General features: G+C 40.6%; 1 protein-coding gene across 1 annotated transcript in view; it reads left to right on the top strand.

Moving 5' to 3' along the window:
* Positions 1-20,996, top strand: part of pif1 (PIF1 5'-to-3' DNA helicase homolog (S. cerevisiae)) — a 32,374-nt gene extending 11,378 nt beyond the window's left edge. Inside the window, exons 7-12 of the mRNA XM_062531288.1 lie at positions 1,336-1,475; positions 4,670-4,776; positions 7,107-7,194; positions 8,812-8,957; positions 9,347-9,538; positions 20,535-20,996. Coding sequence (XP_062387272.1) covers positions 1,336-1,475; positions 4,670-4,776; positions 7,107-7,194; positions 8,812-8,957; positions 9,347-9,538; positions 20,535-20,564 — 703 coding nt within the window. The 3' untranslated portion in view covers positions 20,565-20,996. The remainder of the gene's footprint in view (positions 1-1,335; positions 1,476-4,669; positions 4,777-7,106; positions 7,195-8,811; positions 8,958-9,346; positions 9,539-20,534) is intronic.
* The last annotated feature ends 6,627 nt before the right edge of the window (positions 20,997-27,623 follow it).

Here is a 27,623-nt window from a genome sequence, read left to right as displayed (position 1 = left end):
AGTCCATTCTAGTTTGAGCCAGCCCAGGCAAAGGCTAATCGACAGCCAATGATCCTTATCGACGTCCAGGCTTGCTGCAGGCCTTGATGGAGGCCTTGATGTTCCGTGCTGTATTACAGCTCGTACAGGTCATCTCGTGCATCAAATTCACATACCAGATCTTCAGAATCCCCATTTGCCATATCAGTTTCAATATCAGCATTCAATGAATTAGTATTTAATATTAAATCGTAGTTACTTATCAGCTTTCTCCACAGAGCCTATAGCTTCCAAAAAAGATGGCGGCTATATATTTTTGTTTCTGCAAGTGAAGTCCCACCGATAGCGCCCCCTCTTGGAAAAATGAGGAAAGTGTTTGTAGTTTCATCTACTCGACAAAGATATAGGACTTCTTGCTTTCAATGATGTAAAATGACGATTTTTACATCATTGAAAGCAGGAAGTCCAACATTGAAAACCGTATTTCTCCCGTCTCAAGCCAAACTGAGGGAATGTTGCACGGCCATTCAAAAACATGACTGGTTTTCTAAAGATACAAAGCTTATGTTAATCGGTGAAGTGTCCCTTTAATGCAGAGCCTACGCGCACACATTTTGTTTGCGCAGGAGTTATAATACGCACACAGCAACTGTAGCCTAGTCTACTTGTGGCCGCGATGCAAATAACTCAATTTAATTCAGCACAGACAGAGCATGTTAAACGAATTCTCTCACAAACAGCTGGTGGAAATCCCGACACTTTCAACGACATGAAACTTTCATTCACTGCCATTGACGTCTTTAAACGTCAATTTAGACACATATGTTGACTGCCATTGACGTCTATAGACGTCAATTGCCTTTTTCAATGGGGAGGGCTCCTGGGTGGGCTTGGGAACGATCTGGCAGAGTTTCAGGCTTGTAAACAGACTGTACTAGCGATCCGAACCGCTAGATGGCAGCAGTGCCATTTGGATGATTAGTATCTGCCTATAGTGCACATGCAGAGACATTTGCGTAGCCCAAGTAAATAAAATAGCCTACCCTAAATCATTTGTAGTGTCTGATACCACAATAGCTACTGGCACGCTGGCCTCCTTTACATTTCAGTAAATAATGTAGGTGAATGGCCGTCGCCTATATTAACCGTGCACATTATTATTACATAGCCTATTAACATAGCCTGACATTGACAGTGGTAAAGTATCAGTCATGTAGTCTATTTGTATTTTGTTTGTACTCCGTACTGTTCGTTTTGAGAATTAAAAGCTACATTCAAGTATTGAACGTATTGTAACTCCATAACAATGATTTAAGCTTTAACCCCTGTGTAATAATGCCATGCAATGTCCCTCAGAGTCACCACAGAAATCACTAGCAAGCTCATAAGGAGTGCTAACCACAGCATTGAGAGAGATGGTATCTTAGCAACCAGGCTTTGCACACATAAAGATGATGTGGAACTTACTAATGAGAACAAACTTCAGCAATTACCAGGTTTGATTATTTTATCAATTTCAGTATTTGTGTTTAAATTTGCACTTACATCTTTCTTTGCTTTAACTTGTAATTTATACGTATTATAAGGCATCACCCTTTCTGAGCTGGCCTCTGTCAAGGGTCACTTGCTGTAGGGAGCTTAGACCTTGAGGGTTATAGGACCCTGTGACAAAAATAAAAAATGAAAAAACATATGTGATGTACAGATGGTACGGGTTGAGAATGCTCCTTTCTTTGCCGCACATCGGGAATCCCAAAGGTTCGGGACTTTGTAATTAAAACTGCAACCGCAAGGGGGCAACATAAGACCGCCCTAATAACATGAAGGTTCGGCTCATGCCGGAAAACACGGAAAAACCCGAAGACACCGCGCTGGTGACAAGCAGAGAAAAGAGACATGACGCTCGGCATGTCAGATTGCAGTTGCAGAGTTTTCGAATGTTTTACAGCCTACCTCACAGCTCTCACGCGACGTAGCCTATAACTCAGTCAGTCCAGCAGAGATGCCAGAGCAACGTTTTGGTCAATGGAGAGGGAGAGAAATGCTCCGCATATCCGTCTCATTTAATCCGTCTCATTCAATCATTAAAATGAAGGTGATGACTGGCGAAATTAATCAAATAACGTTTCAATAAACCATTGATAAACCATTAATGAAAATGGTTTTAGAAAATCGCCTATAGGCCTATCAGAAGGAAATAGCCTTCAATTCAACCTGAAAGACTCGATAGGCAACCTTAGATTAATTCATTAATTCATTACGGTTACAAGACCACATTTCCGTGAATAGGCTATTATTGTCAAGGCGAAGACGAAAGAGATGGACGAGATGGACATTTAGGCTACATTTATATGCTAGGAATACTGAAATGTGTATAGGCTATTTTAAAACGGAGGCATGTTCATTTTAACCGGCGACGCTGGGTACATGTACCCAGCACTTGTTATCACAGATTTTGTCCCCACCACTTTTGACAACTGAAAATAAAATGTATTTAACAGAAATCTCTTTAATACATGCCTATGCTTGTTACTTTACTTATAACCGTAGGCTACATGCATGGAGAAGATCGCGCATTTTGTAACATTGTAACAATGGATGGTCAGCTATATGCGATAGGTGGTTGCACCAACAGGGTTTACGCCTGGTCTTAAGCTACGCCGGTCTTAACTCAGCGTTCTAAGTCCAACCTGATAGATACGCCAGTTGCACCATCTAGACTTAAGCCTTCTTTTCGCTAAGACCGGGCATAAATCTTACGCCTAGTAGGTTTCCCCGAGTCGCGAACGCAACATGCACAACAATATACCGATATTTAGCAAACGCATGCATTTCCAGCTCTCAAAACAGATGAGGTCCAGATCTCAGTGTCCTCATAGCTGCTTACAGCCATGCATAGTAAGCCTAATGATAGCCTAATAGTTATGACATTAATAGCCTATTAATGACCTCATGTTGGAATGGCACGTTGTTTGAAAAAAAAAACTCTGCAACTGCAATCTGACATGCCGAGCGTCTGTTCAATACGGAAGAAGACTTTAACTTATATTACTTAGCCTATATATTTCTTATAACGAAACGTGAAGAAAAAATACGAGGACTGACCATCTCGTTTCTCCGCGTTTCCCCCAATACCATGGCGACAAAGAGAAATAAATATGATTTGACATTTAAGCTGATTGTTGTCAAATTTGCCAAACACAATTCGGGAGAAGCAGCGGACAGGAGCGTCACCACAAGCAAGCACTTCTAGCCCAAATTAACATGGCAACGTTGCCTATGACTAAAGTGTCTAAGTAGGCTAGTCCTACTAGTATTACATTTGATTGGTAGCATGTTTGTAGCGCGCCAGTTTACCCATCTCCTACATCAAAACAGCTTAGAATCAATCAAAGAATCAGCTGTGTCGGCGTTAGGCTGTAGGCGATTTTCTATAACCATTTTCATTCATTTCAACAATGGTTTATTGAAACGTTGTTTGATTAATTTTGCCAGTCATCACCTTCATTTTAATGATTAAATGAGATTAAGGAGTCGACTATTGACGGATATACGGTCTTCGTCATTAAATGCAGTTGAAATGTGGGTTGAAACTTTCTGCCACCTGATGGTTGTTTGGGTACATTGCCTTAGCCTTGAAAAAAAGGCGGGAAAAGGTGCATTCTCAACCCGTACCCACTGTAGGGTGGCCATAATTACCGTGGGAGTGGGTGTTTTGTACATTCATGTGCAGATTGATATGTCCATGTCCATATTGACTTGATATGCAAAGAAAGTATTTGGAAAACCTCACAAAATGTAGGAATGTAAAATATTGATACATTTCGTCTCAAAGGGGTAGACATATCTCTACTGTCCACATTGCAGACTTAGAGGGACACTTCACCGATTAGCATTAAGCTTTGTATCTTTAGAAAACCAATCATGTTTTTGAATGGTCGTGCATCATTCCCTCAGTTTGCCTTGAGATGGGAGAAATATGGATTTCAATGTTGGACTTCCCGCTTTCAATCATCATTTTACATCATTGAAAGCAGGAAGTCCTATTCATGGGTGTCATTGAAATCCGTATTTCTCCATCGCAAGGCAAACTGAGGGAATGATGCATGACCATTCAAAAACATGACTGGTTTTCTAAAGATACAAAGCTTAAAGGGATATTCCGCCATTTATGGAAATACGAATACGAAGCAAAACAATTGATATTTACCTTTTTCCCGTCCATCCAGCCATTCTGTGAGTCTGGCGGTACAACTTTTCATTTTCAGCTGGTCTTATTGCACTTTCTAACTTAAGAAGAGACACGTTTTAAATGGGAAAATTACCAGAAATCTTAGTCACTTTTAAACATGATGCTAGCAGGCGAGATGCTACTGGTCAAGTACGTTTCAATGATCTATTCTAGGCTGAAGCTAAAAGTTGTACCGCCAGACTCACAGAATGGCTGGATGAACGGGGAAAAAGTAAATATCAATTGTTTTGCTCGAGGGGTGGTGGAAAATGATCTTATTTCCAAAAATGACGGAATATTCCTTTAATGCTAATCGGTGAAGTGTCCCTTTAAGGAGAGACTTTTTCTTATGAAGTTTATATTTCTCCAAGTTCATTATCTCATTGAAGGAAATCAAGAATTTGACCAGAAATAGTTGAACTGAAATGACATTGAATATTCTGCCCTTTACCTGCTCAGGTATTCTTCATCAATTTGAGGCTGTGGATAACAACCCCAAACTGCTCAGGACTCTTGACACCCAAAGTCAAATTGGAAATCTACTACAGTTAAAAGTAGGAGCACAGGTGAGCATGAGTGCAAGTTACAGTTCAATTTCAATGTACAGTATTGCCGCTGTCATATCTGGTGCACGTCCCTTTTGTAGCCTGGCTGTACACCTTCACTCACAGCTACCTGAGCTTTAGCAGGAGGCGGGTCTTTGTTGCAAGTCAATTGGGATTTGAGTCATTCTTGTGTCGTTGCTCAATGAATTCATTATTTGGAGACATAAAATGGTGCACTGATAGCTTATACCCGCCCACAGCATTTGAGGTCGGGAAGTTCGGTCTGGCAATAGGTGAGTCATTCCTTGTCAAATCAGATAAGGTTGTTGCTGCACCGTCTCAGATTTTGTTCAAACTTCTATATCTATGTCTATATCATCATTGGGTCCTGCAACCAAGGCCTGTGAAATATTTCTGTGCAAATCATCTGTCTTCTTATCTTTTTCAGACTGTAGGATTCTTTAGTGGTTTGCGTTGTGTTTCAGTTTCAATGTTCTAATGTCTGGATTGAAGTTGTTCAGTAAAGTTGACGGCTGGATCAGGATCGGCGATTGAATGATGATTTATTGTTGTTGGTACAACAAGTGAATAACAGAACACAGGCTAAGTCTCGAACAGTAAAACCTAGGGCTGTGCAATTAATCGATTTTTAATCGTAATCGAGATTATTATTTTAAATCGTACAAGAATGTGAAATCATAAAAATCGATTTTTCACTTTAACTATAGGGTAATTACGGTACTTATGTTTGCAAGTGTTGAATTTTGTGGCAAAAGTTCAAAAAAGTTTCTTAATATCAATCATTTAAAATGAATTATGGGGAGAAGTTATTTGCAAAATGTTCAGTAAAAAACAGCATATTTGAAATAAATTCTTGCCTTTTGTCATTTCACAATAATCGTAATCGTAATCGAAAATCGGATTTTGAGAGAAGAAAATCGAGATTTTATTTTTGGGCAAAATCGAACAGCCCTAGTTTCAAGCCGTCGCTAAACATTCAACATGTCAAATCTTAGTTGCAGAGTTTTAGAACAGTTTTGCGCGGAGCTATTGTGACGCTGGCAGAAAACGTCTATCTTGTTCTCACGCCACTGTTGTTATGGTAACATTGTTGCCGTTTTAATGTCGTTGCAGTGGTCTGAACGCCCCAGTTTTAGAACACATTGTTGCAGAAAGTTGCTGGTTTTTAGAATGTCGCAGCCCGTCTCGTCGCGGATCTTGTGTTTGAACTGGCCTTAATAGAACAACGTTGCAACGTTTTCAAAACAAACTCGCATTTTACCACTGTAAATCGCCTCCATAGACTATGCCATGTAAATGAAAAATAGTTATTAAAATAAATCACATATATAATACATATTGCACATATATAAACTGTTTTATGGTAAAATAATATTCTCATGCCCGACTGACAGGAAACCCTTGCGACATCTGCTGTGAGAAAAGAGAATAGCAGCCTGGACAAACATGGCCGAACGCGAGACAACATAGTGTTGTCACATAAGTGAGCGCAAAATAGCTCTAAACTAGCTTGTACCGGTGTGCTTTTGATCATGTAAAAATTCTGGGTGATAAAACACGCGTATTTAGGAAAAGTCGTGAACGTAGGGTCCTGGAATTTAATCGAGTGAAAAGATTTTTTTTTTTGTAATCACTGCAGTCAAAAGACCGCAGCCCGCAGTTCTAGGTATATCTAGGTCAGACCTACACGGCGCTTCTAGTAATACGCGTCAGCGGTCAAATGACCGGCGCTTGGCGCTTCTAGTGTTAAGGAAAACATTTATTTATTTACAATACATTATTCATTCACAAAGAAAATGAATGTCCTTAAAGGTTGAATAGTTCCTCATTGTTTCATTTAAGGCATTAAGATAAATTTCCAAAAGATGATTTTATATTTAACTTTAAGCATGTGTTCTAATACTTTTGGAGGGCACTTTATGTCTAAATATACACGCTAAAGCTGTAGGGGAAGCTCTGCAGAGAAATATGCAAGCATAAAACGAGCGAAAACGAAAAGCGAAACCGAAACTGGAGGTGCAATCGGCAATCCTGCATAGTTTCTCTTTAAGATCAGTCCAGTCCAGTCCAGAGTCGATGTTTTTCCACAATATTCAATTTTTTTGAGACCCACCTGTATACAAAAAATGGAGTTCTCCTTTAATGGATTCCCACATATGTAGCTGTTCGAACTGTTGAATCAGTTGCCATTACCTTGTTGTTAGATTTACATTTAAAGCTAGCTAGCTGGCTAACTATCAAATGTATGTTTACCTGTAGGAAGTGTTATGAATTGGTTAATGAAAATGATTTGGGGTCAGGGATTTAATTTTATGCTCTCTTACATCTAGGTCATGCTGACAAAGAATTTGGATGTTCAGAGAGGTCTTGTCAATGGAGCTAGAGGGGTTGTGTTGGACTTTCAGCCTGGTAATCAAGGTATGTGGATAAATCAATGATTGTTGTTGTTGTTGTTGGTGTCAAATCTAGGGCCTGAACGTTTTTTGTGAAGGGAGGTCAGTCTACTTTTTTCTGTCTGTTTAAGCCTAACAACATGCATATTTCAGACTTATCTTTGATTATCAGCACCTCTACATCAACTTAACGCGCCTGTGCAGCACCTACTAAATTGACTAGATTAAAATGGATAAATGGATTTGATGCATTCCTTTGCCATAATGTGGCTTGTCTCCATTTTGACTAGATAGCCTAACCCAATTATTTTGGCAGTGTCTAGATTGTTAAGGTCTGTTCCCATTGTGTTAACTAGAATTTTAGATGATTCAATAGCTAACTCCTGGCTAATTTCACTCTGCACAGTAATGGTTCTTGTAAGTAAACAATAAACACTGAGAAATTGTATGTCAGGAGGTGGGTCAACCATGTATTTGTTTAAACTTGAGGAATCATTAAGAGCTTAGCCATCATTTACAATGATGTCGAGTAGGTGGAATGTACAGCAAAGTATAACGCACAAATAAGTGAAAAGATAATTAAGCAATAAGCCCCGAGAGGCCGTGGGTTATACTGTATAATCGAACAGCTAAGGGGCGTTGTTAGGCACGACGCGAAGTGGAGTCAAGACAAGACGCAGCCACTCTAACTTTTGTGCTAGTTTTGTGGTAGCGCATTACTATAGAACAAAATGCGGTCAAGGTGTGAGTTTATCATGATATTTACAACGGCATCCAACGCGATTCAGCCAATCACAATCAAGGACCGGAACTATCCGTTTTAGAAGACTACATTAACAACAATAGATATAGCCGCAAGCACCAATGGCAGGCCTGAGCACCCGCAACCCCTGACATTCCGGAATCCAACATTGCACTCACACAGTAGTGTGTTTGTGAAATGTGCATATCTGACGTGTGTCGTATTTGTTTGCAAGTTTTGTACATCGGAAACACTTACTCACTCCTGTTGGGTGTGACTGTACACTGTGACAATGATACTCACTAGGTGACACTTCACAAAATATGTAGGTTGCAATAATGTGCGTCTTTGTGTCTGTGTGTGTGTTTTGAGTAGTAACATCAATTAGAACGTTTTTTTTGTGTCAGGCTGTGCGTGTGCAGATCTTTGTTATGTTTGCAATGTACAGGCAGGTCTGTGTGTGTGTGTGTGTGTGTGCATACGTACAGATCTTTCCTATGTTTGCAATGTACAGGCAGGTCAGTGTTAGTGTGTGTGTGTGTGTATGAGAGAGACAGAGAGGTTCTCTGTACTCAAGTACATGTTTGTCATTTGGAACGACCGAAAAAAACTAGAAAATCGCTTGAGATTTTGACGATTTACAGTGATTTTTATTTTTGTTAGATCTTTGCCTAATTGACAGTTATACGTTAAAGAGGAATGGATCCCTGTGCCAAGATGCCATCTCTATTGATGCATTCGGTTCAATGCACAGCAGTAGCCAAGGCGATATATTTTTATGTTCTATTTTTCTTAACTTGTGCTAGAAAAATACACACATTACAAAACAGTTTTTGTACTTCTTCCTTCTCTAATTTGGGAAATGGACTTTTGTGCTTTGTTATTTCTCTTCTTTTTTAGGTCTTCCACGTGTCCATTTCCTTTGTGGAGTCACAGAAGTGATTAGACGGGAGCGATGGGTGCTCAAGGCCAGTGGAGGCCACTTTATAACTAGACTGCAACTTCCACTTAAATTAGCCTGGGCCATCTCCATTCACAAAAGTCAAGTGAGTACCAAGTCTCCCAAAACACAAAGTGCTGACTTCTCAGACTGTCTAATTTCGAATAGCCTAGTTGAGACCCATATCCAGATCACTGGATTATTAATGCATAAGCCTGTGACGCTAAAGTATGTTTTTTTGTAAGGAAATGTAAAAGACATAGATTAGGCTAATGGTGAAACTGTACGCTCACAGCATTTAGACATTCCTGGAATGGATTTTCCATAGACCTTGGCTTGCAGTCTTGTGCTAAAATGTTATCAAATATACCCAATACCCTTATCTAAAAATTAATTGACTTGACTTGATTTAATTAATTTATCTCATGCTATGTGGTATGTGTTGTAATTGTGTGTGTGTGTGTGTGTGTGTGTGTGTGTGTGTGTGTGTGACAGGGCATGACTTTGGACTGTGTTGAAATTTCCCTGGCACGAGTGTTTGAAAGTGGTCAAGCATATGTTGCCCTTTCTCGTGCACGAAGCCTAGAGGGGTTGCGGGTGCTTGACTTCAATTCACATGTTGTGAAGGCCAACCAAGATGTCGTGGCGTTTTACAATAAAATGAGAAAAGAGAGGCTGATTTGGCAGGTGAGTGCCTGCTCTGTGTCATTTTACTTTTCTGGTTTGTCCTACATCTCTTATCTATTACTGTAGAAATAGTAGGTTTATGACAATTACATGTACCATATTTGTTAGAGTGGTATACACACTTGTACATTATGCATTATATTTTTTTTTAACAATTTGGACTGACTTTTCATACTGATACATGGTGGGCCTTTATTGCATAATATTGCAGAATGAAGTCATATTTGTCTCATTGCCAACTAAATATGTACACTGAAAGTGTTGAGTGTTGAGTTTTTTGTAGCTCAGTCCACTTAGTAATGTAAGTCTACATTAACAGCCTACAGTAAAATGGTGTGTCATCACATACAGTAGGTGTTGAAATGTGATGGCCGTTTCTCTCACGCTTTGCGTGATCCACGCCCTGCGTGAAATGTATTACAACTTACCGCCGCGAGGTGGCAGTACAGTCCACGGTAGCACTTTAGTGTTTTAGGACTCCTGATTTTTTCACTAAAAGTAATTCACGAGGCATAGCCTAGGACAGCTTAAAATAATTTGAGAAGACTCCTAACTCACTAAGACATATTTACAAACCGCTTTTAGTGGCATTTCACATCGCGATGTAGTTATGTAAGCCTATGTGCGGTTACAGCTGTCATGCGAGGGAATAATTGCATTGCAACTAAAGGATACAATAACGCCACCGACAATCAAAACCACCACTGCATGTAAACTAAATGTAACGTCTCATTGTAGGCCTAAATTAAATTAAATTGTTTCTGCTCTTTACGAATGTACGCTATGTGCTTTCATACAGATTCATTCAAAGCATCTGGCAAAGAAACTGCACCTTTTCGTGTCTGCAGTTGAGTAGCTCAATGGGTAGCGTTGCACTCTTTGACATGAGGATTCGAGGTTCGCGTCTCACTTGAAGCGCTCTTGCACGGTGTAGTGCAATGTAAGAGAAACGTAACATTATTTGTCATCATCAAACAGTGAGAGAAAACGCCAATGAGGAATACTAAAGCCAATTTATGTAGCCTATTTGTCTAATTCTCTGCACAGCACTGTCGAATTCACTGTTCTGGGCTGCGTTTCTAGAAAGCCTCGTATGCTAACTTGCATCGCTAACTTGCATCGCAACCTGGAAAGTTCCCTGGATTTGGTGTTTCTAGAAAAAGTAGTTCAAACTCTCAAACTCTCAATTGCACACAAGGACTGGGCAGGCACACCTGTGGCGTAGGCTACCTAGGGAGTTGCGGTTGGTGATGTCGTCAGTGTCAGGAGCGCCTAACCAAAAATCACAAGCGCCCAACCAAAAATCACTAAGTGGATGTTTTTCTCGTGACTCAATGATTGCGCTTTACTGCAGGCTAAATTAGATAAAACTGCCTGCTCGTGATGACGTGCTATTTGTTTATCTATGGTTTATCCTTGAATTTTCAATAAAGTATCTATCTATCTATCTATCCTCAGTTAACATGATCCCATCGAGATCCGCAACACCGACATTCCTAACCCTGCTCACAAGTGCCACCTGGTGGTTGTTTGGGTCATTGCAGCTTCACTAGGGAAAAATCAATAAAATAAGCGTGATTCACACGTGAGGTCTCGTGAGGATCTAACGTGAAGCCGGCCAATTGAATCCAACACCTACTGAACCTTAACAAAGAAATTACTTCGCTAAATTTCACTTTTGCTTTGACGTTTGTTTATAAAGAGTCAAGACGTGCCTGAGGTGTGTAGATTTATAATTCAAAAACTCACGGTTGACAAAAAGGTTTCGCTGGCAGCTGCCTCGCATAATATCAATTTATATATGCTAAGAAATATGTAGACTGACATCTGCAGCTTCGAACACAGTAGAGAGACTGGCATAACTCTACGAATTCAATCTCCATTACAAATGAAATAAAACGAGAGAATAAACTATGCTGCTCCACTATAGTGCAGACGTCTGTGCAAATGTATGGATGATTTCGGTGAAGTTGGGAAGAAATGGACAGATTCGAACGAAGTATGCTATGGGATTATGACTTCACGTCAAGTTAAAACTGAAGATGCACAATCGGTAAGGTCGAGCGCCACTACAAGGTGAAACAGCATATTGCTCATGTCGGCAGTAGGCCTAGTTCTAAATACATGTAGGCAACACGGAACGTTACGTAGAATTGTGTGATAACTTTAGTTTAAGTGGGGGGGGGGGGTTTGCTGCCATCGGCGTAATTATCTACCAAATATCGGTAAGCTCCAATACTCAAAGTGGGTGATTATAACGGGGTTTTCACTATTTAACAATGTAGCCTCATGGATAAGGTAATGTTGTGACATTGTACTGCGGAAAAAAAATGTGAAATACATTTGGACTTGCCGTTCATGGCTGTGTCTGAAACATCAGTACGCACGCTGGGCAGTGTGCATTTCCAGAAGTTACGTCAGAATAGACTGTCCGAAAGTCAAGCGCTCTCACTAGTTGGGTACTTCGTTTGGCGTGATTTCCAAGCGTGCATCGATGCATCTTTTTTGCCCTCAGATATCGCATAATCCATTGCGCAGCACAGGTCAGGTCGCTTATAGCCCCGAAGTTCAATGACCTCTAGAGGTCACCAGAGGTCAGATAGAGCTGGTCATATTGCAGATTTGAATTCAGCATACTCAAATTGACAAAGTAAGACTGGTTGCCAACTTAATCTAAAAACATCCTAAGGGTGTCACAGTTATGTAGCCTGGGAAGCCAAACTACACAGAAATGTATAGTCTGGGGTCGGACCATTCACAGAGGTGAAGCCTGTGGGTGGGATGAACAGTTGTCTTTCAAACTGCCTCTGCACGTAATAGGCCAGCATTTGTGACCAATCGTAGCCGGTCGGCAAAACGGCAAATACATCCTTCTTTAAAACGAATGACTTGAGTGCTTTTTTCTGCTCAAACTTCAAAGAAAAGCCCAAGTCTAACTCTTCCAAAGCCGATTCAAACGAGCGCGCTTCGTTAGCCTCATCCATCTTTTGTTTTTCTCTATGGTGTGCGATACGGTCTCAAACCCAACTCGTTGAACGAGGACGCATGGTCCAGCCCCCTGGCGTCTTATCGGAAGCTGAAGGTGAGCTAAGGCGGGCTCAAGGACTCCGTACACAGATAGAGCGTTCTGATTGGCTAGGTTGAACTCAAGCCTAGCGCAGCCTTGGCCTCAACGGTGCGACCCTAGACCATCCTGCTAGGCAAAAATATTTTTGCCCGCTAGGGTGCGTCTAGATTTCTAGGCTAACAGTTATGGGTTTTGGCACTAGTCTAATAGGCCTATAGGCAAAGTTTAATGACCTTGAGGCTATCAAAGGTCATATGTGGTTTTGCAAATGAAAAAAGTGAATTCAGCACCCCAATACTTACCAAAAAAAGACATTTGTTAACTGAATTCATAATTTTAGTACATTTCATTGCTTATGAAGCTGAGAAACTGGGCTCAGCTGGGACGCTTACAGCCCCAAAGTTCAATGACCTCTAGAGGTCACCAGAGGTCAGATAGAGCTTGTCATATTCCAGATTTGAATTTAGCACACCCAAATTGACAAAATAGGACTGGTTGACAACTTTGTCTCAAAAATGCCTAAGGGTGTCACAATTCTCGATCTTGGCTCAGTCTGTTTTTCTGGAAATTCAGCAATTGTGTCAACACCTACTAAATTATTGATTTCTCAGCCTCTGTAGGAGATAGAAACAGAATTCAAAAAGTATTTGAGAGCTTACACCTGTGGCTTTCCTGGGAAATTGAGTTTATTTAGTTACACCTTCACAAAAATAAAACATACTGTGTCAGGGCAGGAATAACACTATTTTATCAGAAACGAGTGCATTTTCCACAGCTTGTCATTTTGATTGACATCTGTTGACTGGTTGTATATTATTGGTATGTTCAGAAATTACTGATTTTTTTGATTAGTTTCAAAAAGTGTGACTTTATTATATTCCAAAAATGTAGGCAAATTGGGGCCACCACCTTGACACTGTCAGTGATACTGAATACTGTGTGATCATTCACAGTCCTGGTGATCCTAGTCTCTGCTTGACCCTCCACACACACACACACACACAAAATGATGGCTTGTCATGTTTCTATTTCATATTTTGAATTCATAAACTTCATATATTTTGTTAATAGTTTATAGTATTTTATGATCTGCATAATCTAAAAAATATTCAGTAATTTGAAAATTGACTTTTCTTTAATGACATTACAGTGGTGATTTTTACTGTAGGTCTAATTGAGTGCCTGTCACTTTAAGAGGAACGTGAAAGTTAATTCGATTTCATTCTCAAGGTTTTTGGCTAGAGGAAAATAATCGTGCATAGTCTCATGATATGTTTTCATTATGTTTTCGTCATTAGATAAAATAAATGTTCGAAAAACTAACAAGCCAAAGAAAATATGTCTGGGATATGTGTTTTGCAATGTTGATTTCTATGATGTTGGTGAGTACTACATTAATTATAGAACGTGCACATAAAAAGACGCAGAGTGCTACATGATACAGCACACGTTTTGCGGTGATGTTCCGCCTTTTAAAAACAGGTGTAGCCTAATCCGAATCGGGGTTAAATCCATCAATTAGACAAACAGTATCAGTAGGGTATCAGTTTTGTAGCCTACCAGGCCTATGTCAAAGGCAGGCAACATGAGGGAGGGAGCGCACCAAAGTCAATAATGAACGAATCCGAGAAACTCCTCAAAATAATACCTTCCGATATCTCTTTGCTATCAAAGTCCTCCACGGTTGTTAGAAGAAATTTCAAAACAATGTCACGAGGAACAAGATGACACTGCCTTGTGTCTATTCTGATGCATTTCATTGGCTCAGAGGCCGATAACTGATGCAAAAAAAACCCTTAAATGCGAAAATGTACGTATACGCTTTCACGGCTTCAATGGTAGAACGACGCAACAGCGCTCCCGGCCCTAATGGTAGAAATGCGCCAATGCTTTCCCGGCTTACCCTGGGTTACATCTGGGTAGGTTGAACTCCCTTCGTAGTACAGGCCCCAGTACATGATGCGATCACCTTATTTTACGGATAAGGAATGCTCAGTGATTATAAAAAGTTGCGAGGAATTAGAACCCACTCTAGCCTACGACACATCAAATAGGCCTACGTCGGCAGCAAACAAAGCAAGACAAGGCTGTTGCCAACTTATTGCAGATCGGATATATGCATACGTTTTATTTCATGTTCCTCAAATTGCCTATGTGTTACGGATAATTATTATTATTAATAATAATAATAATAATGTGGGATGTCTGTGTTGAAATACATTTCTGAGTTCATAAAAGTCATACAGATGCAACACAATGCCATGTAGATTAATAAGGACAATTGAATGTTTAGCCCCATGGACTGACTTAGTGTAATATAACACCAGGTTCTTACAGACCAGACAGTTGCCAGACACCAAAGAAGAGTCAGAGGGGAAGATGAATCAAGTACAAATTTATTGAAGTTATGATAATCAGAATCAATGGGAGTTGGGGATAGCTGCTCACTCTCAGGGTTAGAAGGCCCAATCAACTGGGACACACAGTGTAGACACTACAAGCACAGCAATCAACAACTCAGGTGATCAAGCTCACTAGCCTGTCCCCTGCTACAGCCAGTGGTCCTTAAACCATCAGTTCATCAGTTTATACTTAATAAATAGGATAAAATGTTCATTTATTTAATTATAGCAGCAAGTCTTTACTTTAATTAATGAATAAAACTCAATGTTACCACAGTCCCAATTGGCAGAATTGTACTGGACCGCGGGCTGAGCCACTCGGGAAAGGTAGATGGCGAGCAGAGTCTCAGCACAGGTCGGCCGCCCTGACTGGGACTTAAAATATATTCCACAGACACACAAAATCAAGAGTCAAATAAACAATGCCAACTCAAACACACACTAACACAGTTGGCTACCACACTGACTTAAGTTACTTGGAGCAAACACCAAACATCCACATTCAGTCAGATTCTGTTGTTGTAAACCTACTCTATTCACTTGATGTCAGCCACTAAGTAGAAACTCACATTAACAGCACAACACATAATACAATAACAAACAAACACAATCAACTGCACGCCATCCACCTTACCCACAGAACACAAAGGAGACCAAAGAGGGGGCGGGGCCATCGTTGGCACCATTATATATGGCTCTCTTCTTCTCCCCTAATGGCCCAGGCACTTCCTGTCTGAATGCACTGGCTCCCCCACAGCACTGGTCCCATTATTACACCTCATGTCCACAGTCCATCCTGTTACAGTAATACACTACATATTATGCCTAATCCTGTGAACATTTTAGATGCAACGGCAGTGCCGCTGGCAGCAGGTCAAAATGAAACTCAAAAACATTTAGAAGGTTTATAGGCCTAGTTATAGCTTGCATTAATATTTCCTAATTATGAAAATATGTTATATTGCCTATGACTATAGCCTCCACTTTGCCTCGATCAGCCGACAAATGCAACGAATTCCCTCGGCTGAGAATATATGTCTTTCCTAGAGAATATTCTAAATATGGAGAAAGATTCTGGCGGTCTTTAAAAACCCTCGCCTTGCGAAGAGAGCCGCTTACAATTTGCGCTCCAATAATGGATCTTTCAGGAAGCCTACGTCGACATTGTGGGGTGGTATTTCGCCTATAAAGGGTGTGGTTAACTGCAAACCTCGGGTTAACCAAGAACATAACCTGCTCGGAGCAGGTTTGAGATGCAGCGTAAATTGCCATGGCAGCATACCTCGGTTAAAACCTATCCACCTTTCGTAGTAGGGCAATTCCAAGATATATCTCCAAACGGGACTATAAACATTTCAATGAACAGGCTTTTCTGCGCAATGTTTTTCATAGTGACTTGCATTTTGTGTGCAATATGACTGATGTTGAACAGGCTTGGGACTTTTTTAAATCAACTTTTCTTTCTGTAATTAACAAACATGCCCCAATGAGGAAATTTAGAATAAGTGGTAAAAACAATCCTTGGTTTAAAGACAACATTGCTATGGCCATCAGAGAAAGGGACAGGGCTTGGGCAAATGCTAAGAAATATAATGACCCTAAGCTGTGGTTGGCCTATAGGACTCTAAGAAATCGCTGCACAAGATTAGTGAAGAACGCAAAAAGTGGTTATTATCTTGAAATGATAAATGAAAATTTAAATGATCCCAAGAAGTTTTGGAAGCTGATCAAATCTACAGAAGGTACAATCACGCCACCTACCCTTCCAAACTCTCTTGCATGTAACAAGGGGGAAATCATAGGGAAACAAAACATTGTGAACACTTTTAATGAACATTTTATAAATGCAGGGATTATGACTCAGTCCAGTGGAGCTGTAACAAGTACTGACCACAGATGTACTTCTTCTAACACTTGTCCGTTTCATTTCACTTACATCTCCTCTTCACAGGTACGCAAGGCATTAACAAACATGGATTGTAAAAAATCAGCAGGTTCTGATCAAATCGAACCATTCTCGGTGACCCGTCTATCTTAGATAACTACCGGCCCATTTCCAGGTTGTCAGCATTAGCTTAAGTGTTTGAATCTCTTGTTAATGATCAAATAAAACACTACTTAGCTGAAAATAATATTTTAAGTTGTACCCAATCAGGCTTCAGACAAGGTCATAGCACTATAACTGCTGTAACATCTGTTTAAAATGATTTCATCTCTGCCCTAGACTCAAGGAAATCTTGCTGTGCACTTTTTGTTGACTTATCCAAGGCATTTGATACAGTTGACCATAAAATACTGTTGCTTAGACTGAAGGCAATAGGTTTCAGTGATTCAGTCAGACCTGCAAACCCCTCAGCGTAAAAAAGGTGACAGTTTCCGACAGGGGAGGGGGGGGGGGGGGGGGGGTTCACATATAAAGAAAACTGCTCGTTTTGTTATGTATTACTATATATATTATTATATATAACACATATACATGTAGCCTATGTAAACACAAGCACACACACACACACACACACACACACAGGGGAGAGTATTTGAACCCATGCTTGACTAAAAAGAGGAATAGAAAATCATCTTCATGCCTTAATTAAAATAATGAGTAAAAATCAAGGATTTTCTTCAAAAAATGAAGAATGTATCGTAAATAAATACATTTCCTTACTTAAATACAGGGGGCATACAGTAAGTAGGCCTGTTTTGACCCCTATGTCAATTCCCATAGGTGCAGGAGGATTGTTTTTATATGCCTATGTTTTTATTTTTAAAGGCCAGCTATTTCATGGATCCAGGATACTATGCATCCTGATAAAAGTTCCCTTGGCCTTAGGAATTTAAATAGCCCCACATCATCACATACTCTTCTTCACCATAGATACTGCATGGTGTTTGTTTTTCCAGTTAGCCTATTAGTCTGTTTGATGCTCACTGAGCTCAATGCAAATCAATGCGCGTCCTGCGTTCTACAGAGGGTGCATAAACGTTATTTGCACACCTATGACCTAGATCCAATGTGTTGGCCTTATCACACTGGAATAGCCTATTAATTTGGCAAACTCGTTGTGAAGTTTAAATGAACGGTCACGTTGCATCCAAGCTGTAGACGTTCAGAACATAACATTGTCGCACATGACGGTGGTTGATGTTAGCTAGTTGGATGGCATATAGGGCAATTAAAATAGCGATGTTTCAAAGCTAATGGTTCATAAAAAAGAGATAGAACTGACTGGTTTTTGGCCATAGCAATCATCCATTTAGAACTAGCAACGGCAGTTTGTATTGCAAGTTTAGAAATTAGTTGATATGTGGTGGAAAGAAGTAGCCTAGTTCTACTAACAAGACAACATATTTTTAGCGATTTAAACCAAAGACACAAAACAATGGTAACAGTGGAATAAGTGGGATAATGGACTCCACGGCGTTCAGTCCAAGAAATAAATGCACTTAAGAAGGGGCCGTTTTACCTCTACGTTCATATTTGTGAACCGAGCGCGGTGTTGTCCCTGACAAAAATCACTCGCGCGGTAGCCAGGCGTCTTATCCAAACGTCAACTTGGCGCTGTGTTCAAGATAGCCTACTGAAGCAAGTGCTAAGACTCCGATTGGCCCAGAGAAGTGTCAATTACAAGAATTAGCCAATAATGTTTCGCAATTCTAGCCCGCATTGCATACAGATTAAGACAGCCTTCACCGCACCCCCCCCCCCCAAATAAAAACTCTCCGGTTCTGCACGATTCACGTGAATGACCCAATTGACCAAGAAAACGGCGATTGTCGCCGAAAAGCGACAAGTTTGCAGGTCTGTTCAGTGCTACAATGGTTTTCTAATTATTTAGTAGGTAGGACACAGTGTGTTTCTATAGAGAACTATCAGTCACCCCTACTTATCATAAAAGCAGGTGTCCCTCAAGGGTCAGTTCTTGGCCCAATCCTGTTCTCTTTGTATATTAATGATTTAGATAAAGGCCTAAATCCAGCCAAAGTACATCTGTATGCTGATGATACCATCTTATACACTATTGGTTCCTCTATGCAAGACGCTCTGGATTCTTTACAAACTGCCTTCATATCCATTCAGAATGCTTTGTTGCAGTTAAAGCTAGCATTAAACACAAGGAAAACTAAGTATATGATATTCACACGCTCAAGATCGTGTCCTGATGGTCATTTAACAACACTTGATGGCGCCTCCTTGGAGAGGGTTACGTCGTATAAATATCTTGGCATTTGGCTGGACCAAAAACTCACATTTGAAGTACATATAAACAATCTTTTAAAAAAGCTAAGACCTAAGGTCGGTTTTTATTTTCATTTAAAAAAATGCTTTTCATTTCTAACAAGAAAAAGACTGGTCCAGAGTACTTTTCTCTCAGTGTTGGATTATGGTGACACAATTTATATGCATGCACCTTCATATCTCCTCCAAAAGCTGGATGCAGTCTATCACTCTGCATTGCGGTTTGTAACAGGGGCCCCCGCAAGAACTCACCACTGTGATCTGTACTCTAAAGTTCAATGGCCATCTTTGTATTTAAGGCGGAAATTGCACATGTTACTTTTCATTGCTAAAGCATTGTTGTGCAAACTCCCCCGCTATATCTGTGATCTCCTAACTTTTTGCACATCATCATATAGCACACGTTCCTCACGCAAGTTATTACTGCAGTCTGTCACCCCTCGTACTGAATTAGGGAAAACAAGTTTTTCTTTTTTTGCTCCACATCTGTGGAATCAGTTGCAGAATACATGGAGTATGGACTCTTTGCCTTCATTGGATACTTTTAAGAGAGAAATTAATACTGTGTGCACTGAGGATTGTCATTGCTTTTAGAGGTATTTCACAAAACTCTTAGCTGCTAGTACTGTGTTTTATGTAAATGTCTCAATGTGTTGTCTGTGTCTGAAACTATTTGTTTGGCCGCCATTTTGACCAGGACTCCCTGGCAGAAGAGACGCTTAGTCTCAATGGGACAATCCTGGCTAAATAAAGGTTAAATAAATAAATAAATAAATAGTACGGGTTAATCGGGAAGTTACGCCACACGTGATCAACTTACTCTCGAAGTTACCCAGCTAAGCCAGTAACCCCGCTTCGTAGTACAGGCCCCTGGTCTTTCCGGATAATTGTTTGTGTGCAGTACAAACAATGAAAGTGTGCGGTTGACCTACATGGTCGGTTGTACTTACAGATGTAGTAGTTTGTGAAACAGAAACAAAACCAACAACAACTCAACAACTCTACTTAATGGTGAGGCCATTAAAACGAGCATATATAAGGGCGTGATATTTAAATCACGCTTGTTTCCAGCCGTCACATTTAACATACGCTTATTCTTACGCTGGATTTGGAGTGATACGAAATTTTCATGAATCACATGTGAGCCCTGGCGTAAGATGATTTCTGCGCTCAGTTCTACGCTGGTTTCTACGCTCGGTTGATAAATGCGGGCCATTATGATTACATTTTGTGTCTCTTGAACAAACTGCTAACATACTGATGTTTTTCCTTATATTTATTTGATTTTAGTCTTCCATGGATGAGTTTTTGGGTCCATAACAAGCCAAAGGACAGGATGGACTCAAGTTGTTTCTTTTTATTATTATTATTCATTTTTATTTTTTATAGACACTTACAGTTTTACATCCACATGGATCTGGAGCTTTTAATAAAAATGTTTTGCTGTACAATTTCAGCCTGTTCTTTTTATCTCTTAAAAAACAGTGTGAATGGTTATGATACGGGTGGTCAGTCATCCATAAAAGATGTATACATCCTCAAAGCCACACCAAGAAGTCTATCTAAGCACAAATTTAATTTCTGGTGTAAGTGACATCGCACTGCCACTCTCTGTAGATGGTCATGCTTTTCATGTATGGCATTCTGAAAACATCTCAATACTTTTTTTCTTCAGGACTATGCAGTCGGAATTGTTTGATGATTCAAAATCCAAAGACAGTCCAAAGCACAGTAGGCGGTCAGTTTATGAACAAATGTATCACAACGTAAATGTTATATTCTTATCAAGCTTTTGTTTTTATCCCAATTAAATGTACTTTCCTAATTATATTTATTTATGACATTCATATTAATTCAGATCATGTTGTTGTTAAATATTTTATGATTTTCTTGCGTCCCCTGGTTTGACTTAATTTACATTTACTTGTTTTGTCTGTAAATAGTATACTCTATGCACTTTTATATGTAAGACCATTTTTAATAATGTCTGCCTGTAGAGCACCCAACAAATAAATTGAAAAGAAGTTTACTTGCCATACACAGATGGCATATGTAGAAAGGGACTTACTATTCAGTGATGACATATTTATGGTAATGTATAGGTCCATGACGAGTGACGACATAATTATGCTCAGCTACTGTAGTATATTTCTACAACTCCACTAGTTCGCCCGTTGGATTGCTTGAAGTGAGTACAGAGAATGGCAAGTTTGGCTTGGTAGCTGGCCATGGTCCTAGGATGCCAATAGCCGAGATCACTTGTGAGTGATGTCCGCTAACAGCCCCTATGGATAAGGGGTCATTTGGAGCTTATAGCTAATAGTGAAATGGAGGAGCAGGGGAGGAGGTGGGAGGCTTTGCAACTCCAGCATGACTTAAAGGGCAGCAAGGAGGGTTTTATACCCTATGACCGGAAGTTGGGTGAGTGATGCCTGTCAATCAACCCTATGGCCTCCTCCCGAACTTTGTTCAGAAAACATCATTTAATGTGTTATTTATGATAATACATAAAAAGGATAGATAACCACACCATATTTGTCATTATAAAGACAACACAAAGGAAACTTAACATTGTATTATCACATGTGAACATATATATTATTAATATTATTATTACAAAATTGTAGAACATGTTGGGGCAATTGCTCTGTCGCTAGTTTGCTAGTTTTTAACAGGGTTTCATGACGACTTAAGCTTCATTGCTGTGTCATATGTACCTGTGGTTTAACTTGCTGTTGCGTTTTACCTTGATCTCAATTGCTGTGTCTTCAAGGAAATTCAAATCACCCACTAGAGGGCGCATTTAGTGCGTGTTAGACTAATCTCGAAACGAGAGACTAAACCATAGATTGCAGGATAGCTAGATAGGTGATAGCAAAGATTGTTAAGTCAGAGCAAGATACCTCATCATAGTTCATGTCTATTTACGCAAAATGGGGATCACTTCCTCTGCACAAAGAGGCGTGTCATTGACGTATTCATGGGTTTCATCAGCTCCCTTTCCACAGGTGTATAAAATCAAGCACTTTGATTATCAATGCAATTGCTATCAATTGCTTGATTAATACACCTGTGAAAAGGGACCTGATGAATTGACGATATTCCAAAATAATCTTGCCGCTCTCCAGGCAGAGCTCTGGTTCCAGGTGGTGGCTTCTCATGAAGTATCTTGGCTCCGCCCTTAACTATCTTTGAGGGAACACACAGGTCGTGTCCAAAAGTCAAGGGCGCACGCTGGATAGTACCGTTCTTTCCATTAGCGTCTCAGTTAGTTTGCTCCTCAGTATGCATGCCTACATTTGGACAGCACAAACTAGTTGGCGTCACCTGACCTGGGGAGGGGAGTGTGTTGCTTGACGATCTGCATGACGTTTGGAGCATGACCTGCGCTGCGCAATAGACCTCTGAAGTTCGCCTACAGTATAGCTGCCATCTTTGAGATTCGGTATCTGGCGATTTTTCCAATGGGAAAATAACATGGGGATTTTGAATTATCGCACCTGTTAAACTCTCGCGGGGACGATAAGGTCTTAAATGCAGACGTTTTCCTGAACACACTTTTGTCCTCTGCCTTCCTGTGCATACTGTTATCTCCAGTACGTGAAGTCGGCACACTTTAATTTTTGCTACCCCAGAGCTAACTGGCTAACTAACTTAATGGCAAGTTGCATGGCAAGTTAGCTCTGGGGTAGCAAATATCAAAGTCTGCCACCTTCGTGCACCGGAGATCACAGTATCTTCTCGAAGGCAGAGGGCAAAAGTGCGTTCAGGAAAACACCTGAATTTCCGATTTTGTCATCCCCGCGAGAGTTTAACAGGTGTGATAATTCAAAATCCCCATGTTAATTTCCCATAGGAAAAATCGTCAGATACCATATCTCCTTATATGGGCAAAAATGGTATCTTATTTGTAGGCGAACTTCAGAGGTCTATGGATTATGGGATATCTGAGGTCAAAAAAGATGCATTGATGCACGCTTGGAAATCACGCCAAACGAAGTACCCATCTATTGAGAGCGCTCGACTTTCGCACAGTCTATTCTGACGTAACTTCCGGAAAATGCACGCTGCCCAGCGTGTGTACTTATGTTTCAGACACAGCCACAGAGACACATGGCACAATAAACAAAGGAACACATAGCACAGGACACAGGAAGCAACAAAGAGAACAGGAAGTCATATGAGGAGCAGACAAGATGGAAAAAAAAACACTAGACACTAGATTGATTTCCATTCTTATGCAGACAATACACAATTATACATTTCCATAAAGCCTGATGAATTAACCCCATTAGCCAAACGTGACATGTTTAAGAGCTTATGAACTGCTTATGAACTCAGATAAAACAGAAGTTATGGTTTTAGGTCCTAAAAAGATTAGGGATATCCTATCCTCATCACAGGTTACATAGTGATCTCTCACTGACCTCATCACAAGTGTTAAAAAATCTAGGAGTTATAATTGATCAAGAACTTCTACTCAATAGTCACATAAAGCAGATCACAAAAACTTCATTAAATAATCACATAAAACAGATCACCAAAACCATTACTTCTAACATACAAAGCCATAAATGGCAGCGCATCTGAAAGATGTTCTAGTCCATATAATCCACCTAGACCTTTATGATCACAAAATACTGGATTTCTTGTAATCCCAAGAATTTCAGAAACTACAGTAGGAGGCAGAGCCTTTTGTTACTGCACGCATCTCCTCTGGAATAATCTTCCTCCCTCAATTCGATTAGCAGACACCCTCCCTATCTTCAAGTCTAGACTTAAAACATACCTCTTTAGCGCTTCCCATAGTTAGGTATGGTGCAGTGTGGAACTTCAACCACCTCAGGGTCTTATTGGTATCATGCGTCCCATGGTGGCCACTTACCACACCTGTGCTGGTACTGACTACCCTCCACCATGCCTTAGTTATGCTGCTATAGCACAGTGCTGTCATGGACTTTTCATGTTTCATGCTGTACAACTCCTCTTCTCCCCTTTTCCTCTGTCTCTCTCAACTCTCCCTCTTCCCTCCTCTCTGTCTTATCATCAAAACTCCCTCTGCTCCCCCGCTCTCTTAACTCTCACTCTCTGCCTCTTCACATTACTTATTACCATTGATATACCTATTAACACTAACCATCATGACTTATAGTAATACTAACCAATTCTATAGCTCTCTTTCTTCCCCCATACCTCATCTGTGAGGTAAACCATTACCAGTCATCAGCCATCCCTGTGCCTGGCCCTCATCACACTTGAAGTCCCATCCCTAGGACTTCATCGCCTGTTGTGGTCACCTTTTTCCTGTTTATCCAGCCATTCTGTGAGTCTTGCGATAAAACTTTAAGCTTCAGCCTAGCATAGATCATTGAATCGGATTAGACCATTAGCTTCTCGTCTGCTAGCATCATGCTTAAAAGTGACTAAGATTTCTGATAATTTTCCCATTTAACACTTCCGGGGAGGTCCGGGGCCTTTTCAGGCACTTTGAGGCAGTCTGCTATACCTTGAGATTTTTACGTTTTTCATCTAACTAAAAACATCAATGCAAAAATGGCACATATGGTTATATTCTAGAGGTCCTCCACAATAATTATATGAGAGTAAAGTGGATGTAATGACATTACTTTTTATTATAATTCAGTGTAAACACAACTATTTTAAAAATGATTTTCAAAGTTCAAAAGTCAAAGGTAAAAAACACACTATAAATCTATTGAGCTAAGACTTTTGAAGTTTGAACTTCGAAAACAATGGTGTTTGCTCCATATGTAAAAAGAACATTAACAAATGTTATGTAGTTTTACTACAAATTGGAAAAAAGTCTGACTAAATGGGTCACTTAGTGAGTGTTTCTTTCAAATGCAGGCCTGCTGCAGGTGAGAGGACTGAAATCCTAGGATTTTCTTTTATTGCTTTTACAAAGTGCCGTTGATACATTCTCTTTTAAAACATATATATTTGGAAACTAGTTGATTAAAGGTTTCTAATGGTGTCACTTATACACTGCTCAAAAAAATAAAGGGAACACTGGTTCATAGCAGTATAGCATCAAGTCAGTCACACTTGTGAGATATTGATTTAGCCAGTTATGTAACAGAGATGGTTTGTGAATCAGGTTGACCTGCTTTGATGTCAACAACATTTTCTACAGGTGTACTAGAGGGCCAACTGTGAAACGACCCCCAAAACAGGAATGTTTTTACCGGTGGTGGCACCTGGTAATTTTCCCATCTTCATCCTTCTTGACTGATTTGTCACTAGTTTTGCATTTGGATAAGGTCAGTGTTACCACTGGTAGCATAAGCCAGTATCTGGAGCCTACAGAGGTTGCACAGGGTAGTCCAACTCCTTCAGATTGGCACACCAATACGTTCCATTGCCAAAATGACTGCTGTGTCTCCCCCTGCAGTCTCAAGAGCATGGAAGAGATTCCAGGAGACAGGCAATTGCTCTAGGAGAGCAGGGCAGAGTGGTAGAAGATCCTTAACCCAGTAGCAGGACCAGTATCTGCTCCTTTGTGCAAGGAGGAACAGTAGAAGCCCTACTAGAGTCTTACAGAATGACCTTTAGCAGGTCACTGGTGTGAATGTCTCTGGCCACACTGCCAGAAACAGACTTCATGAAGGTGGCCTGAGGGCCCGATGGCCTCTAGAGGGACCTGTGCTCCCTGCCCAGCACTGTGGAGCTCAATTGACATTTGCCATAGAATGCAATATTGGCAGGTCTAACACTAGTGCCCTGTACTTTTCACAGATGAGAGCAGGTTCACCCTGAGCACATGGGACAGACATTGAAGGGTCTGGAGATGTCGTGGAGAACGTTATGCTGCCTGCAACATCATTCAGCATCATTCAGCATGACCGGTTTGGTGGTGGGTCAGTAATGGTCTGGGGAGGCATACCCTTGGAGGGATGCACAGAACAGGGCAGTGAACACAGGTCCCTCTAGAGGCTATCGGGCCCTCAGGTCAACCTCATAAAGTCTGTTTCTGACAATGTGGTCTGAGACATTCACACCAGCGGCCTGCTGGAGGTCATTCTGTAGGGCTCTAGCAAAACTCCTACTGTTCCTCCTTGCACAAAGGAGCAGATACTGGTCCTGCTATTGGGTTAACGACCATCTATCACTCTGCCCTGCTCTCCTAGAGCAACTGCCTGTCTCCTGGAATCTCTTCCATGCTCTTGAGACTGCAATGGGAGACACTGCAATCTTTTTGGCAATGACAAGTATTGGTGTGCCATTCTGGAGGAGTTGGACTACCCTGTGCAACCTCTGTAGGCTCCAGATACTGGCTTATGCTACCAGTAGTAACACTGACCCTATCCAAATGCAAAACTAGTGAAAAATCAGTCAAGAAGGACGAAGATGGAAAAATTACCAGTTGCCACCACCTGTAAAAACATTCCTGTTTTGGGGGTCGTCTCACAGTTGGCCCTCTAGTACACCTGCAGTAAATTTCGTTGACATCAAAGCGGGTCAACCTGATTCACAACCACCTCTGTTACATAACTGTCCAGATCAATATCCCACAAGTGTGACTGACTTGATGCTAATATTCCTATGAACCAGTGTTCCCTTTATTTTTTTGAGCAGTGTATGTTTCTAGGACAAAAACTAGCAGAGATTGAGATGTGTGCTTGGAACAGTTTTTAAAATCCCATGGGGGGGGGGGGGGGGGGGTTTAGACTCCAGAGGGTTAAAACGCCTCGTCTCTTAAGTTAGAAAGTGCAATAAGAACAACTGAAAATGAAACCTGGCGTTTTTCTAGGCTGATTTGACATGGAACTACACTCTCATCTGGCGTAATAATCAAGGGAAGTTGCAAACGTACCATTGGCGCAGTGATATCTGAAAATAGTCCCCATAGGCAACAAGCAGTAAGTAGTGCATGATATCACTGCGCTCATGGTACGTTTGCAACTTCCCTCACAGAATGGCTGAATGAATGGGAAAAGTGTAAATATCTATTGTTTTGCTAGAGGGGAGGTGGAAAATGAGCTTATTTCCAAAAATGTCGGAATATCCCTATAAGACAATTCCTAATCCCTATGGACAATTTATTTCCTACACTGGACTATTTGAACTTTCTGACACTAAAAATGACCTTACTGTACTGTAACTGACCCTAGGCAGATGGGTTGGGCCCTTGAGTCGTGGATCTGTCTGAGGTTTCTTCCTATATGTATCCCCAATTCTAGGGAGTTTTTCCTCGCCCCTGTCACTCATGGGCTCTCAATGTTTAACACTCTGTAAAGCTCCATGAGACATGCATAATATTTTGCCACTCTATAAGTGAAAGTAAATTGAAATTGAAGGTCTGTATACATGATAAGTCAATAGGTTGGTTAGGTGTAGAGAATAGAACATGGTGTTTAA

Source organism: Sardina pilchardus, chromosome 3 (assembly GCF_963854185.1).
Source record: "Sardina pilchardus chromosome 3, fSarPil1.1, whole genome shotgun sequence".
In the NCBI taxonomy this organism is placed as follows: Eukaryota; Metazoa; Chordata; class Actinopteri; order Clupeiformes; family Clupeidae; genus Sardina; species Sardina pilchardus.
This window is presented reverse-complemented; position numbering and strand designations above follow the sequence as displayed.